We start from the raw sequence: 17,017 nt of genomic DNA, 5'->3' as shown, positions 1-17,017 counted from the left end.
ATGGGCTTTCAATACATTGAGTGTGATACTGATAGTCAGTATTGCATAAATATGAGAGAGAAAGCAGCTTGGCACTACTCATGACGTTTATTGCCAAATAAGTACAAAAACATCCAAAAGTCCATTGACATGATCAAGTGTATACTTATCGTGGCTTTGCACGGGGTGCTGTGGTATCAGTGGGTGGCGGTGGTGCACAGCCTGACGACCGTTTTGCTGGGATATGAGCTTCTTCTAAGGCTAAACGTGCATATTAAGCCTCAGAAGAAGCCACAATAAGTATACAATGGATCATGTCAGTGGACTTTTGGCTGTTTTTGTACTTATTTGGCAATAAACGTCATAAGTAGTGCCAAGCTGGTTTCTCTCTCCTATTTACAACTAGAGAGCTTCTGTGTCTCTAGGCACTGTTGTTTCTTTCAGTGCTATGCATACCCCTAATTTGATAAATGTAAATCATTAACTATCCTGTTCCTTTTCAGAACTCACGTGGGATCCCTAGTGACATGTTCCAGAAAATAATGGATGCAAGGGAGAAACAAAGGATATCAAAAGACAGAGTATTTCCAGGGATCCAGAAAATCTATGAACAGTTATCAAAGCATGTCACACAAATGGCAGAAGAACGGCTATCAAAGTCTTTTAGCTGTGGATCTACCAGCCAGCATTTTACTCATGGTAAAACATACTTTTCATTGACTGTATGCTTCATTTTATACAGAAAAATGCAAGCATGATACATGGAGTTGCTTTCCCAATGCATTGTGTTCCTGCTGTCATAGGGAACGCAGCAGTCACTGTGAACGCGGCCTTACTGAACGTTAGTTTATCAGCCCTTGTGTTTCCACTGTGATTTTCCCATGTCTTTTTTTGTATGTATGTTTGCAATGCAAGCAAAATGCATAGAACAGGTAGAATTTACAGCATTTTTAGCTTATTGCCAGTCATCATCCAGCTACATAACCACAGCTCATGTCACTCTCCTCCTCTAAGAAATACGACCCCAGCTACCCCTTATATCCAACCCCAGGAGCGTAACTCCCTCTCTGCTCTCCCATCTCCCCCCCCCCCCCCCCACACACACACGCACACACACACCAAATGAAGAAACCAAATGTAATTTGGTTTTACATCTTCCCCCTGTGTGTCCTACCCAGTAAAGCCATTCTACCCCCAGCAGTGACACAAGTCCAGGCCCCACCACCACTATGCAGGGTGCCCAAAGAAGCACTAGCCAGGGCCGGCCCGCCCATGAGGCGGGGTGAAACTTTTGCCTCAGGCGGCACTTCTGGGGGGGCGGCACCTGCCCGTCCGTGGGTAAGGGGGCCAGCCCAAACTGGAGGGGATAGCGGGCAGGAAGGGGGTATTGGGCCTAGCGGCGGGGGGGGGGGGGTGTCGGAACCCCCCTCCCTCACCTGGATCCCCATCCTACGCTCCCCTCCAGCTTTAAAAAGTTGCCGCCGCTATTGTAAGAGGCACGGGCGGGGGACGGGCGATTTCTTTTAAGTTTGCCTCAGGCGGCAAAAAGTCTAGGGCCGGGCCTGGCACTAGCATTAGTCTTTTAGTTTTATTTTTATGTCTCACAGCACCCAGTAGTCCTCCCCTGCCATCTGTCTTGCTGTCCCTCTTACATTCACAGAGCCTTGTGCCAGTCCCATTGTGGAGCTGATATGACATCACTAGAGCACCACACTGCATCAGGACCTTTGTGTGGACATGAACACTCTGTATGGCAGCCACTAAGATGCAGGGTAAGTGTGGTGGGCCCCCCTCTGACTCTGGACCCACAGCAGCGCAAGACCTGCTCGCCATGCAGTTATGCCACTTCAGTCATCTCAGCCTATTATCTCAAACAGCTTTTCACAGAAAAATGATTTCCTATCGCTTGTTTGTTTGTACGCCGGAGGTGGTCATTATTCATAATTAGTTCATCACTCCTGTACAGAACCTTGACTAATGTTTCCTCGGCTTCTGTGTATTCAGCCATATTTCAGACCTTTTAGCTAGTAGGATTGCAGAAACAGGTTAGGAAAGGTAATAATTTCAGAAAGTCACCAATGCTATTTTTCCAATAGACCTATAATTCACATTGACGTATTTTGCTGCTTTTTTCCCAATGTATTTTAGCTGTTTTTTTGAGCAGCATTCTTAATGAAAGCTACAGTAATAAAATAATATGATTTTAAGAAGACGTTACTGATCCAAATATTTTTTCAAAATTGAAAGACCTTGGAAAGTGTTGGATGGGTGGATCAATAACGAGGGCACTTCAACACAATATATAAGCACTCAAATATTTTTATAGATCTTTTTTTTCTCCATAGCTAAACCTTTCACTTTGGGGAGCACTTCATCATCTACACCGCCTAGGCAGAGGAAGGCAAAAACCTCAATATTAAAAGCTTCTCAAGAAGAATTACCAGCTGAGATAAGATATCCAGTTCCCATAAAAAGTTCAACCCCAAGGTAAGTTAAGTATACTTAGTAAAGCATTGTTTAAAATGGTCTGTCTGTAGAAGTGAAAAAGCTAAAATTCAGACGAGACACGTCAGGCGCATACCTAACATACCTAAGGGCCATGTCACACAGCCAGCTGCCAGTGACCTTTTCAGCATGCTCTGTTGCTTTAAAATAAATTCCTTTTAAAGTGGACCTGAACTCTTGCACAGGACACAAGGAAAACATAGAGAAATGCACCTTGTATATATTTAGAGAGTTTAACCTGTCTAATCCCCCCCCCCATCTGTGACTAATCACCACTATGATTTGATCTCTCAGCTGTGTCAGCTCAGGAATCTCCTCTGCCATGGCAGAGCAGTTGATTTCTAAACTCAGGATGTTAACCCTATGTCTGCTTCCATGAAAGCAGGAAGTAGACACACTGCAGATTTACTGCAGGATTTGTATCAGCTGTAACAAAGAAATGTTTTTCTTTAAATTTATTATGCTGTTGCGTAACTTTTAGAGCAGAGAGGAAGTTCTGAGTTCAACTCCGCTTTAAATTGTGATGGTAAATAACTAACTTATTCGTTGTCTGAATCATTATTTTTGTTCTAGGGTCAAGTTGGTTTCCTCAAAGGAAGTATCTGTTACAAAACCTTCAAGCATTACGTAAGAAGCTAAGACATATTTTTTTTTTATGTATTTTTATTACGGTAAAAGTGCAGTGTCTTTCATGGTTTCATTGTTAAATCCCTTACTTACACAACACTGCAATCCTTTAACATTCTGTGAAGAGACACCATGTAACTTAGCATGCCTGGCCCTTACTGGCCCAGACTTTAGTATTGCCAGGGTAGCTTGTTTCACAGCTGAGGAAAAAAAATCCTTATTTCAGATCCGAATGAAGATTGCTGTATGATTTCCAACCTTTGTCAGAGAGCTTTGTACGCAAGGCAATGGCTGTAATAATCACCAGCAAATATATTGATATGCATGATACATATCAACCTTCAGCTGCTTCCGTTCCATTTCCCCATATCCCCCCAGACCACCATCACCAAAGTGAATTTTGCTGGATGAAACGGTCCGTTTCTGCACTAGTGTGAAGAAATGTTCCTCTTTCTCGTTGCCTCCAATGTAGTGTTTCGGCTTCCATTTCTGTTCCGCAGGGCTCATTGTTCCAGAAAAATTGTTGCAGCAGGAAACTTGCGGTCCGTTCAGCAGATCGTGCGGAACAGATCCATTTGAACGGATGGACGTGAAAGGATCCATTCACATCCATTCCGATCCGTGAACAGATTGTTTTTTTTAATACAAGTGTAAACTGGGCCTAGGGCATTTTGTCACAGTGTTGCGGACCAAGGAAAAAACAGTTTGGGGGGGGGCTTATATTTTTTTTCTTTTTGTACCATCTATAATGTTTGTTTGATCCATGCTTGCTGTATCTCAGGGTCCAGCTAATCAGGAGGTCCCACTGAGGTTTCCCACAGACAGGGGAACAAAGAATTCAGCTGTAAGCAGCTTGTTAAAGTGGATCCGAGATGAAAAACTAACTATAACAAGTAACTTGTCTATATATCTTATCTAAAGTTTAGATAGTTTACACAGCAAATCTAGCTGCAAACAGCTTCAACAGTTTATGATTATTTATTCCTTTGATACAATGAGAGCTGCCATGTTCTGTTTGTCACATTACACACAGGCAAGCTGATCTGTATCTCCAGCCCTCAGCCTGTGAAAACTTCACTCCCCTCTCCTCTTCCCCTCTGCCTCTGAAATCTCTGGCTAGTAACCTCCTCCTCCTCCTGCCCAGACTGAGCTCCCATAAGCCCTTGCTACTAAGGCTCAGAGTGCCAAGGCTCTCTGGAGAAGCTGTGGGCGAGGCTTGTTTCGTTTATAGGGAATTAGTATTAAAACAAAAAAATTGTTTGGCTTGAGGAATGCCCTATAAACTATATAAAAGAACACAATTATGCAATGAGTAAAAGTTTATCTCGGATCCACTTTAAGCAGAATACTTTACTGTATTTTGTGGCCAAGATTCTTAGTTTCTTAGAGGAACTCTGCAGTTAATTACAACAGTATGGCCCAGCAAGCCACAGCACTAGAGTTAAAGGGGAACTGAAATAAGAGGTATACAGAGGCTGCCATATTTATTTCCTTTTAATCAATACCAGTTGCCTGGCAGCCCTGCTGGTCTATTTCTCTGCAGTAGTATCTGAATAACACCAGAAACAAGCATGCAGCTAGTCTTGTCAGATCTGACTTTAAAGTCTGAAACAAGCTGCATGCTTGTTCAGGGGCTATGACTAACAGTATTAGAGGCAGAGGATCAGCAGGGCTGCCAGGCAACTGGTATTGATTAAAAGTAAATAAATATGGCAGCCTCCGTATACCTCTTACTTCAGTTCCTCTTTAAGAAGACTGCTTCTCAACCCAGGTGAAATGAGGAGCATACAGTACAGAATTATTCAGAAAATAAATGGTCCAGCAACCATGATAGTGCAGAGGTCAAACAGGTGTAAAAGCAGGTCCACAAAATGCACCAGAAATCCTGCTGAACAAGCTACATACAGGTAGTGTAATGCCTGGCAGATCTCCTGCTTTCTTTTCAGCTGCTATGCCCCAATCTATCACCACCTTCTTCACCCTATGTGGCGCGTCCCTGCTTGAACAGGAGGTTAAGAGCAACACCTACCTGACTTCGGTTATACCTAGGCCTTTAAGGTGCAAGGTATAGCAGCTGAGGGCAAGAAAGCCATAGTACTACCAGACAACAAGGATATGTAGCTGGGTGATGGAACAGGCTACACAGGTTGTCACGGGAGTAATGAACAAAGGCGCGAGATTGCCCAGAGCAACCGCTGCTCTGGGCTTCCGATACCGCCACAAATAACAAGACAATGGCTGCTTAGTGCGATGCCGCACTAAGCCTCAGGCTGAGTAACAGGACAGACAGACGGAGCGTTTTGCCAATCTAGTCTCTGCCCCAACGACGGCAAACATTCACACTGAAATAGACAAGACAAACAGGTAGGAGCGTAAATAATGGCAACCGCTGCTTCAGTTACGTCCTCGGGAACAAGACAAGAAGGATAACTACCAGTCACCAGCGTGGTGAAGGCAGTATCCAGTTAGCAGCATAGTGGACTTCACTGACCCCCGCGGGTGCAGCAAACATCCAGCAGGCATGATAATACAAAGCAAGGCAATACACAATACTTTCACAGCATGAACCCAGCAACAACTCAGGGAGCTGTACGCTATGTCGGGCGGGGTCTGGAATGGGAGGTAACCCTTTATGTGGACATCAGCCAATAGATGCAGATATGCAAATTCCCACACAGCTGAATGGTAATCATGCAATCCTGAGCTAGACTGATTACAAGCTGCTAGCTGACTGTGAATGGAAAGGACTCTCAACAACAAATACATGCAATATTATGCAACAACATGCATGTAGGAAATCCAGGTCTATCTGGCTGCAGTTCAACTGCAGCAAGCAATAGGTGGAATCATGACCGCATCCTGAGCTGCTCTGAACTGCCGAGTGACTGCAAATGACAATGAGACTTATTGCAAATGCAATCCAAACTGAGCAACTGAATGCAAGCATGGTTTTGTTCAGTTTTATGTGTTGTGGCATGTCATGAGCACTTCCGAGATATACCACCATTAACATTATCATTCTTATACAGTAGGTTATTGTACACAAACCATTTACTTGTGCAAAGGACAGGATTGGTAACAGTGAATTTTGTAAAGGTATTTGCTTGTAAAGTAGTTCTAAACCCAGTGAAGCTGTAACAATAAGACAAAAATGCTCAAAGTGTTTATACAATATCATAATGCATTGTCACATATAGATTATTCACCATGTTAATTATGAGCAGAAGACATGAAGAAAAATGTACATACATAACAAGTACAAGGCATAACATAAAGCATAGGTGGAAAATAATAATTGTAACCAATACAGTGACTATAGACAGACGTTTGAAAAGACAGTTACTGCTAGCCTATTGCTATGATTTGCGGCTTTTATAGAATAATGGTATAATATGTATTTTCAGGACACCTCCGTTCAGTTCTGATGATGAGTCTGAAGGGGAAGACGTGCCTTTGCAGTCTTACAAACAGAGTGACTCTTTGAAATCTAGCAGTAAAGCAAGAGTTGGGTTTGCGGCCAATGAAAGTGACTCAGATGGGAGTCTGCTAGAAGAAATTAAGCCACAGCCATCTAAGAGCAACGGTCTATTGCATGCTCCTGCCAAGCCTGCTCGAGGTATGAAATCTGGTGATATGAACAAGAGATAGACACAATAGACTTCACAGAGATCCAAGTGATATCATCTCACGGGGATGCCAAAACATTCATTTATGCTCATAATTAGGAAGTAAATTAATGAAAAGAATGCTGCCCATGGGTGTTTCGCATATCTTTATGAGTTTGGAAATACTGTAAAGTAAATGCAGAAAAATTCTTTATCCAAGGCAAAAGCTGAAACAAAAAAGAGATACTTACCTAGGTAGAGGGAATCCATTGAAAAGTTCAGAGGATTCCTTTGTCCTCCATGTCCCCACTGAGTATGGACTTAAGGGACATATCTTACAAGAGCTTATCAGATTGTTGTAGTGGCCGCGCTTCTCACCGTGTACAAGCGCGGCTGTACTGCGCGTGCGTGAGCAGCTCCTTTTCGCTCAGTACATATCCGTATATTCCATACCAAAATCTTTAAGTTATAACAACACAATAAACATTTCATTTTTATCTTTCCTCCTATGTATTGATAGTGTACTTTATATTTTTATCATTTCTTGCGATCTTAGTCTAAATAACTACGTTAGTAAAAATATTTTTGTTCATTCACATGAACCTTTACTAATACCTAAACTGTATTCTTGCGTTTATTAGCAACACAAGTGAGAGAACAAGACCAGCAGCCATTGGTGACCAAGTCCACAGGATTGGCTAACCATAAAGCAGGCAATAGTGGGGATGCAAGACCATCATTTGTGAAACAAGATCCTGTTATGGAACTAAAGGTGAAAGCTTAAAACTCAATTCCAGTAATTCTCCTGGAGCGCTGCCAGCTTCCCTCACAGAAACAAATGTGTTTCTAAATATTTGAACATCCTATCTTGATTGCAAGGGTTATGAGACCTGCACTTGGATACTGACCCTCAATGAACTGCTAAGCTCACTTCCGCAATCTACAGCAGACCTGTGTTCCATCAAAATACCATTCATTTAAAGTGATTTTCCTTGCTTAGGTGGAATCAATGTCCCCTTTCTTTGTTGTCGACTTTGCTGGCTGGGCTGCAGGCTTGGTCTTCGCTTTGCTTGGACCACTTTCTATTCTAACGCTATGTCCACTTAGATAGTGGACATAGACTCCCTGCAGTCACTTAGCTTTTTCCGTTCATGTTGTTTAGGCATGTAAAAAAACAAATAAACTGATCAGCAATTGGTTGCTAGGAGAGACATGAACTTCACATATATACGGAAAATGTTCAAAAAAGACAAAAAAATGAATAACACACATCACTAAACTAACAGTGTAGGATATGTACAGATGGGAATACCCAATTAGCCACTTCCTTTTTACGGTAAATGTATCCACTATGGATTGATATTGCCCTTTTGCATGCAGAGAAGTGTTGAGAAACCACTTCGGTTGTGGCTGATTTATCTTACAGATAACATGGTGATATAACTTTGCATACAGTCCTGAAAGATTACCGTATATACTCGCAAGCAAGCCGAATTTTTGACCCCCCAAAAGTGGGCCAAAAGTTGGGGGGTCGGCTTGCTTGCGAGTCATGGGTGGGTGTATAGGTGCTGTCTCTCCCCGCTCCCCCCGCGGCCGCCGCTGCTATTACCTTAGGCGGCGCCGCTTCCTCTATCCCCGTCCTTCGGTAACTCATTCACAGCAGCGCGACCCCCGCTGCTGTGATGACGCAGGAAACCATAGAGAGCGGTTCCCATAGTAACGGCATCGCCGCTACAGGAAGCCGCTCTCTATGGTTTCCTCGTCATCACAGCAGCGAGAGGCGCGCTGCTGTGAATGAGTTACCGAAGGACGGGGATAGAGGAAGCGGCGCCGCCTAAGGTAATAGCAGCGGCGGCGGCCACGGGGGGAGCGGGGAGGGACAGCACCTATCCACCCACCTACCCACCCATACTGGGGCACTATGCTAGCTATATGGGGCACTATGCTAGCTATACTGGGGCACTATGCTAGCTATACTGGGGCACTATGCTAGCTATACTGGGGCACTATACTAGCTATAATGGGGCACTATACTAGCTATAATGGGGCACTATACTAGCTATACTGAGCACTATACTAGCTATACTGAGCACTATACTAGCTATACTGGGGCACTATACTGGGCACTATACTGGCTATACTGAGCACTATACTAGCTATACTGAGCACTATACTAGCTATACTGAGCACTATACTAGCTATAATGAGCACTATACTAGCTATAATGAGCACTATACTAGCTATAATGAGCACTATACTAGCTATAATGAGCACTATACTAGCTATACTGAGCACTATACTAGCTATACTGAGCACTATACTAGCTATACTGGGGCATTTTACTAGCTATACTGAGCACTACCTACCTATACTGGGCACTATACTAGCTATACTGGGACATACTGGGGGGATCACGCGGCCAACGTTTCCTACCCCCGGCTTACATGAGGGTCAATCATTTTTTCCTGTTTTTTGGGGTAAAAGTGGGGGGGTCGGCTTACATGCGGGTCGGCTTGCTTGCGAGTATATACGGTAGTTTTCTTTGTATAAGATGCTGACATCTTTAGTAAGATAGCAGGCCCCATGCAGCAGACATCAGCTATGGGAAAGAAGGAGGGATTGAAACATGCTGTGCTAACTGGTTGAACTCGATGGACGTATGTCTTTTTTCAACCAAAATAACTATGTAACTATGTAAGAACGCCTGTTGTTTCAAGATACTGCAGCATCTCTTGGTCTCTGCCCTTGCCTATGTCTTCCATGATTGGACAGCCAGGGGAAAGAAGACCGGAGGATGCTGCATTGCAAGGAAAATGAACTCTGCTAGCAAAGTGAGCTGCCCTGCTTATGAAGCATCAGAACATGTAGGTGTGTGCAGCCACTCTATGCAGCTTACCATGCTAGGACAGGAGCCCTTGATACTGGGGTATGATCTGTTATTAGGGTCTATTATGTTGCTCTTATCTGTTACATTATTTGAAGCAGTAGGAGAACAGAGGCGCCAGCAGGATAAAAGCGGATAAAAACTTTAAAATTTGCTGGGAGAAAGTGGTGGACTTACCTCCATAAAGCAGACACGAAAGACTGTCTGAATAGCAGCAGTCACATTTATTAAATAGTACCCCAAAAAAGTGCAACGCATTTCGCAGGCCCAGCCTGCTTCATCAGGCAATAAACATGGGGACAAAACAGATTTTCGGCAATAGCAGGTGTAGCGCCTCTCATTATTTGAAGGACATGCTGCCTAATATTATTTGAGAGACCTTCTGCCTAATTATGTTGCATGACATGCTGCCTAGTTTTGAAATTACGGGATATGTTACTTAATTATGTTCTTTCCAGGGCATGCTGCCTAATTTTGTTATTTGGGGAATATGTGCCTAATTGTTATTTAGGGGACATGCCGCCTAATATTATTTGGGTATAATCCAGATATGGAACAAATGGCTATAGCTCCTATTGGAGTGACAGGCACGTGTGCCTTGACCCAAGACCCCCTCCATACCTCTAGAGGTGACAAGCCATATTCATAGTCATAAATACTCTTTTTATTGGATCATAGCACTTAAGTCCAGCCCTGAAAGGCTATTATAAATATATATATGTACAGTGACAGCTCGCTGTGGCTGCATGGCTTTAAGAAGGGGTTACTCTCAAAAATGTGGGCTGTGGCTGTGCAGATATCCAATGTATTTATTACAGCCTTGCACGACTAGATTTTATAGCCATGATTCAATAAAAATAGCTTTTATAATTGCAAAGTGGTGCCAACCCTTACAATCTATGTGTTTATTTAGGTGACATTTTGGCTAATTTTTATTTGGGAGATATGGCTACTTAAAGCTGTTTAAACCTCTGACAAAATATTCAGCAAAAATGTGTTTTCCTACTTTTTATAACCCATACAATTATCATATTTGCTTTTGTGCACAAGTATTATAATTCATGTATAAAGTATAACTTCCCAAAGTTCAGTTTATTTACTTTGAAAGCTGCTGGTGCATTTTATTCATAACTGTTGTAATTCTGTTTTAAATGCAGCCAACAGTGATTTCTGACCTGTGTTTCACTCCAGGTCTCATTAGCATAAGTTTGTGCACAGCCAGAGAATGTTTACTTAATTGTATCAAGTAAAGAATGTATACAGAAGATAAGCTAATCACCAGTTCAGATGCAGCAGCCCCTGCAGGAGGAAAAGTCAGTCCTGTGATGTAACCCTTTAAATGCTGTTTTACTAAAAAAAACAACAACAGTGTGTTAGTATATTACGGTATATGCTGTTAATAATCTTTTAGAGCAAAGAAGAAATACTGGGTTATATTCCACTTAAACTATTCCTAGTCCTACTTGGAGGACTTGTTGCCTAATTGTTATTTAGAGAGCATAACTTCTTAATTGTGTTATTGTTAATGTAAGCCTTTTAGAAGCAGTTGTGGAATTCAGTACATAAACGTACAAACCCACCTCTGTTTCCTGCACTAATCCTCTGTCCCAGTCCAACGATGCCAAGCCTCCACAGGGTTACCAGCCCCTGATATACCAATTCAGCAACTGCTGTATTGAAGCAAAACCAAGGAATACACAACATGTCTTGGGCAGAGCCCTAGCTCAGGTGCACATGAGGAAGGGCTCCGCCCAAAACATGTTGTATTTTCCTTTATATTTTTTTCAGTGCACCAGTTGTTGAAACAATTTGTGTGTCGTCTTGTTATTTGAAAAGAGTACATACTACATTAACTCTATAGTTTATTATGTCTCACATTGCTGTTTGTATGGTAGTCAGGGTCTATTTTCTCCTTTTGGGGGAAGCCCAGGAGGTTTATTTAGTATGGAGACTGGAAATCTCTAACCAAAAAGTAAAATCTAATTTTTGTTTAATATTATGAGTTCTCCCCTTTCTTTCTGTATGGCGATTGCATTTTAAACTATAACAAAAACAAAAATTTGCTTTCCTAAAACAGAAAGAATTTGCGATAATTCAGGTTGGAGTGAGCTCAAGATGTCTCCCAGAGCACCACTGCTGAATATATGCAAATTAACCATTGTACCCTTAGAAGCTAAACACACCTCCAGAACCGCTGGAATGCAATGATGTGTTTATATCAGTGGGATAAATTTCCCATTCATTTCCTGGGGTAATGACATGTAGCATGTAACATGAAGCATATATGAAAGGCTGAGCATTGTTACAGACCAATATATGACTTCCCTCTACAGTATACTATCAGTTAATTTATTTTTGTGTCATATTTTTTTATACCTTTTCTCATTAGGTCACTGACCTTGATTACTCTGACTTTGGTAGTTCTTCTTTGGACGAGGAACCTTATGAAGTGCCAAGACCTGTGAAAATCCACAAGGAGACTACAGTCCACAAAAAGGAGGATGCAGTGACCTCTTTTAAAAAAGCTAATGCTGTCACAAAATTGTTAAAAGGTATATACGGAAACATAATTTTGCTTAAAGAATACCTCAAGTGGTGAAAAAAAATTAAATGAAAGTATCCACTTTTCAGTATCCATTAAATGAAAGCACATCCGACTATGCAAATTACTGTCTGCCTCTTGCATGAATCTGTGGGACAGATTTATCAAGAGTGTCTGAGACAAAATATTGGTAGTTTTTTTAGAAATCCATGCAGAACTGTCTCAGGCATCTTAAGAAATCATTAGGTAATGCAGATTCCTTCTAAAACTGTTGTAAAATAGGAGGAGTTAGGAAGGTCTCTCAGACAGTGCAGTGTGTGAGGGGAATTGCTGTTGCTGAGGTGACCAACACACCTGCTGTATTGATAGCAGCAGGCTCTGAGGAGGAATACAGCAGGGGGGAGGAGCACATCACAAATCATGTCTAGCCTGCACTCTGTAATCATGTCTAGCCTGCAGTTCTACATCTGTAGAACTGTTATCAAGCACTTCTTAATCTGCAGCAGTTTAGGGATGGATTTGCACTTTTCTTAACTGTAGTGCAGCTCTAGAAATTCATGCTAAATTGCCACTATTACCTAGGATTTAAGAAGGTTCTTATTATCATGCAGGACTGTTCTCCCTGCTGGTAAGAACAGATTAAGAAGAAAAAACAGTCAGTAATGCGTTGATAAATCTCCCCCTCTGTCCCTTGTGTATATAGTTCCAAAAACTGAGGGTAGCATATACACCCCTCCTACTTGGTTGGGCTCACAAATTTATAAGTGAGGACTAGATGTGTAGCTAAATTCCAGTAGTTCAGGTTTCATTTAATTGACAGATAGCTGAAAGCTGCATGAACCGCAGCAACATGAATGTATGAAAACCCCTCTCCCTCCCTCTGCACTGTCCTGCTTGTGCAGATTGGCATGCTGCCTGCCTACAATCTGCCCGCCCACACATCACAAGCCTCCGTCCTGTCCCGGCATAGGCTATCATTCATAAAAGTGTGTTCGGTAAGAAAATCAGTGCGAGAAAATACCGCATTCGGTATTTTAGACTTCTGTGTGCTCATTCATAAAATTTTTAACAGTTGCGATAGCAGTATGGTATTTTCCCGAACTAGGCTAGCTCTAGGCAGGCAGTAGGCTTGCGGAAACACGAGAAGCTGCCTGAGTTGATAGATTTTCTCCTCCAGAGACAGCGTTACAATAGAAGAGGCAGCCCCAGCTTCCCTTTACATGTGCCTGTTTGCCCTGAATCTGTCTATTAGTCTTTCTAAACAATCTGTTTCCTTGCCACAACTTTGAAAAACTTCAAAAAATGTTTACACACGCAGGCTTTCTGATGTGAAATATATCTGAAAACAGGTACCCAAGGGGTTAAAAAACACAGCCTGGGTATTCCGGGATGCCTTTATTTGCTCTGCTCTCACTGCTGCTGCCTGGGAGGTCTGTCTCCATTAACTTAGCTGTTATCCGCATGCTTATCGCCTGAACCAAGGGAGCGGTATTCTCCGTGCTGATACCGCTTGTTCTAATCTTTATGAATTGACATATGGTGACGTGTGGAGATAATCACCGCACAAGGCGGTAATTTATCGCTCTGCTCGGGAACGTCAGCTTTTCATGCGGTAACAGCTTTTATGAATACACATTTTGCTAAGTGCTCAGTAAAGTCAGCTGATTTCAGCATTTCCGCATGCGAGAATGCTTTATGAATGATAGCCATTGTGTGCATTTTATCCTTGTCAGCCGGTCAAAAGCATGCCTCTTTGCACAAGCAAGAAAGTGCAGAGGGAGGGAGGGGGGCTCTTCACTTTCCTGTTGCCGTGGTTCATGCAAATTTCTTCTGTGAATAAAGAAGCCTCTGACTCACTGCCACGGCAGCCCCTGTGATAGATGATGTCGGCTGCAACCCAAAACTATCTCCACTGTTCTAACACTCCATATGTAAGCTCTGATAAGGTGCAATGTTTTTTTTTTTGTCTTTTTCTTTCACTTTTTTCAAGTCCTACCCAATAGAGCCACATTAATCCATGTCATGCAGTGATGCAGATCAAACAGTCTGAAACAGTCTGTTTGCATGTTGGATTATTGCGGCTCTGCACAATTAACAAGCTGACACATCATTGCATTCCAGCGGTTATGGGGATGTGTTTAGCTTACAGGGACAACAAAGGATGATTTGCAAATACAGCAGTGATGCATTGTGGGACACTTCATATGGTCACTCCAACCTGAATAATCGCAAATACCTTCTGTATTAAGAAGGAAAATTTCGGTTTTGTGTAGCATTTTAGTAAGAGGGCTTTTTGGTCCTTTTTACTCCCTTACACACCTATGAGTTCTGGTTCACCATGAGCTTTCTGGGCAATTTGACTTTACCACTATGGGCAGCATTCACAAAGCTTTACTGCATGCAGTAATGCAGAAAACAACTGATTTTACCAATCATTTTGTAAAATGTCAATTCACTAATGCTGTTACCACATGGCAAACTATAATTACTGAGCAGTGAGGAAAATTACCAATTTGTGCGGTAAACTCCTCAATAAATGTCAATTCACAAAGATCTGAGCATGAGGTAAAGCCTTTAAAGAGACTCTGAAGCGAGTGAGATAGCATTTGGTTAGTGTAAAGCACCATACATAGTGCTAAACCGCCGCTATCCCGCGGCAAAACTAGGGGTTTTTTTACCCCCAAAATCCCCCCTGCAAAATCCACAACTTTCTTGGTCGTGGATTTTGCTGCTCATGGAGGCAGAGCTATGAGCTGTAGCTCTGCCTCCATGTGCGTCAATCTGCCGGCGGATCTCTGCCTCTCCCCCGCTTCTCTCTGTGAAGGCAGATTAAGAGGGGCGGGGAGAGGCGACGATCAGCCAGGATTGACGCGCTTAGAGGCAGAGCTACAGCCATTAGCTCTGCCCCAAGCAGGAAGCGCTCCCCGGACCTAGAAGAGGGGATTTGGTGGGTGTAAACCCCTCGTTTTGCCGGGGGATAGCGTCGGTTTAGCACTATGTAAGGTGCTTTACACTAATCAAATGCTATCTAACTCGCTTCATTGTCTCTTTAAACGTGCTGTGATTACATGCAGCTCTCGTGTGTTGAAAACCAGCCTCCGCAACGCTTCAGAGTGGATATCCCATGACTGGCATGAGCAGAGAGCAAATAATAACAGCCCCTGTCTCCTTTCTGACAGGATGCGATGCATTCTTGGGAGGAACAAGCTTTTCTATCCCCCAGGCGGAGGAGAGAGAGCCAGCACAAAAGAAATTTCTCCTGCAGCCCTTCAGATGTTTAACCCTTTAGGTTCCTGTTTGAAGATGCGGAGGAGCAAGTGGGGAAATCACCTAAGCATAGTGTGTTTAATGTTTCTTGGAGTTCATCTAAGCTATGGCAATAAAATAAAATGTTAAGATAGAATAGTAGACCGATTCAGACTGAGCACAGGAACTATAGCAAACATGTACATTCTAAAGGGATGTTGGGGATGCCCTCACTGCACGGAACAGCTTGTAACAAAACAGGTCCACACTTTTCTGCTGTTACCGAACAGGTTTTTGTAAATTGAAGCCCATTTTTTCAGTAAATTATGGAACTTCTACCACACCTGTGAAAATCTTTGTGAAATAGGGGAGAAAAAGTCTAAAATACCAAATGCGGTATTTTACCAAAATTATCTTTTTTAATCGATCAGCCCTTTGTGAATGCTGGCCCATGTGTCACTACAAAGTCCCTTCTTGCCTCCTGAAGGGGTTCTACTTAAAATTTAAAAAGCAATTCCAAGGAGAAAGCTATTTTTCTGATGCAGAGGCTATAGGAATACAAATAAGAATCATACAGCACTCATACCGTAATTTGTGTACTAAATATCATGATATAATCAAAACAGTTTTCTAACAGGCTGTTGAATTTCAACCTGGCATGGAAAGCAATACTGTCCTATTTCCATAACTGGTGGTACACTTTAAATGCTATATCCAGCCTGGATAAAAAAAAGGCTGCAGTAAAATGTAGCATGGGACAGTGGTGAGACTCTTTGGTCCGGATTCAGTTATCTTTCTTCTGAATTTTCTCACAAGAGATGTTTTCACACCTGGGGCTTGATTCACTAAACCGTGATAAGACAAATATCACACTTTATCCAAAGTTATCACACTTTATCAAAAGTTATCACACGTTATCAAAGTTAAAACGCCTTATCAGAGTAGCATAGCGATCTCTACAAACTTCTGCCTGCTAATTGGCAATGGCACTCGTCCTGCCCTGAGCCCCTGCGGGTTGGTAGCGCTCGCTATGTTACTCTGATAAGGCATGCTGACTTTGATAACGTGTGATAACTTTGGATAACGTGTAATAACTTTGATAACGTGTGATAACTTTTAATAACGTGTGATATCTTTGATAAGGTGTGATCTTTGAGTTATCACAGTTTAGTGAATCAAACCCCTTATCGGTAAAATTCCTCTTTATTTGCCAGCTAGCTAAAAAAAAGTGCTCAGATGCAACTTTCTATGGGGAGCGCCTGTCCACCTCCGATGCCAAACACTAGCAAACGTCTGGCTAGTGAATGGGAGCAGCTGACAGGTGGTGAATTCACCCCCTTTAGCTGCCCGTGGAAAAGAGACCTAACAGCACAACCCAGATGCTGAGGCTGGACGAGTGAGTTATGACACCTTTACAGTTATTACTTCGTCATGACTGATGTCACTGTTTTCCTTTCTCTTTCTCCTGCAGATACTCGTGGTGAAGGCGATACCTCCAGCACACTCGTTAGCAGCTTAGTGACAGTGAGCGACTTCAGTGACACGTCTGATATCTAGTTATTTCCTTTTCTTCCATTAAATGTGTTTTAACACAATCTGAAGTGCCTTGACAGGTTGCACGTTCTGCAA

The 17,017-nt window shown here is 42.5% G+C and overlaps 1 protein-coding gene across 5 annotated transcripts in view; it reads left to right on the top strand.

The window, feature by feature from the left end:
- Positions 1-17,017, top strand: part of DZIP1 (DAZ interacting zinc finger protein 1) — a 68,759-nt gene extending 51,742 nt beyond the window's left edge. For 4 of the 5 annotated variants that reach the window (XM_068267928.1, XM_068267927.1, XM_068267924.1 and 1 more), the window contains 7 exons: positions 483-678; positions 2,325-2,466; positions 3,058-3,111; positions 6,516-6,727; positions 7,358-7,488; positions 11,990-12,152; positions 16,860-17,017. In XM_068267928.1, coding sequence (XP_068124029.1) covers positions 483-678; positions 2,325-2,466; positions 3,058-3,111; positions 6,516-6,727; positions 7,358-7,488; positions 11,990-12,152; positions 16,860-16,945 — 984 coding nt within the window. In that variant the 3' untranslated portion in view covers positions 16,946-17,017. The remainder of the gene's footprint in view (positions 1-482; positions 679-2,324; positions 2,467-3,057; positions 3,112-6,515; positions 6,728-7,357; positions 7,489-11,989; positions 12,153-16,859) is intronic. The other variant, XM_068267926.1, reaches the window with a different exon arrangement.

This window comes from Hyperolius riggenbachi, chromosome 2, assembly GCF_040937935.1.
Source record: "Hyperolius riggenbachi isolate aHypRig1 chromosome 2, aHypRig1.pri, whole genome shotgun sequence".
Lineage (NCBI taxonomy): Eukaryota > Metazoa > Chordata > Amphibia > Anura > Hyperoliidae > Hyperolius > Hyperolius riggenbachi.
Note: the sequence above shows the minus strand (reverse complement) of the source record. Positions and strands in the feature narration are given on the sequence as shown.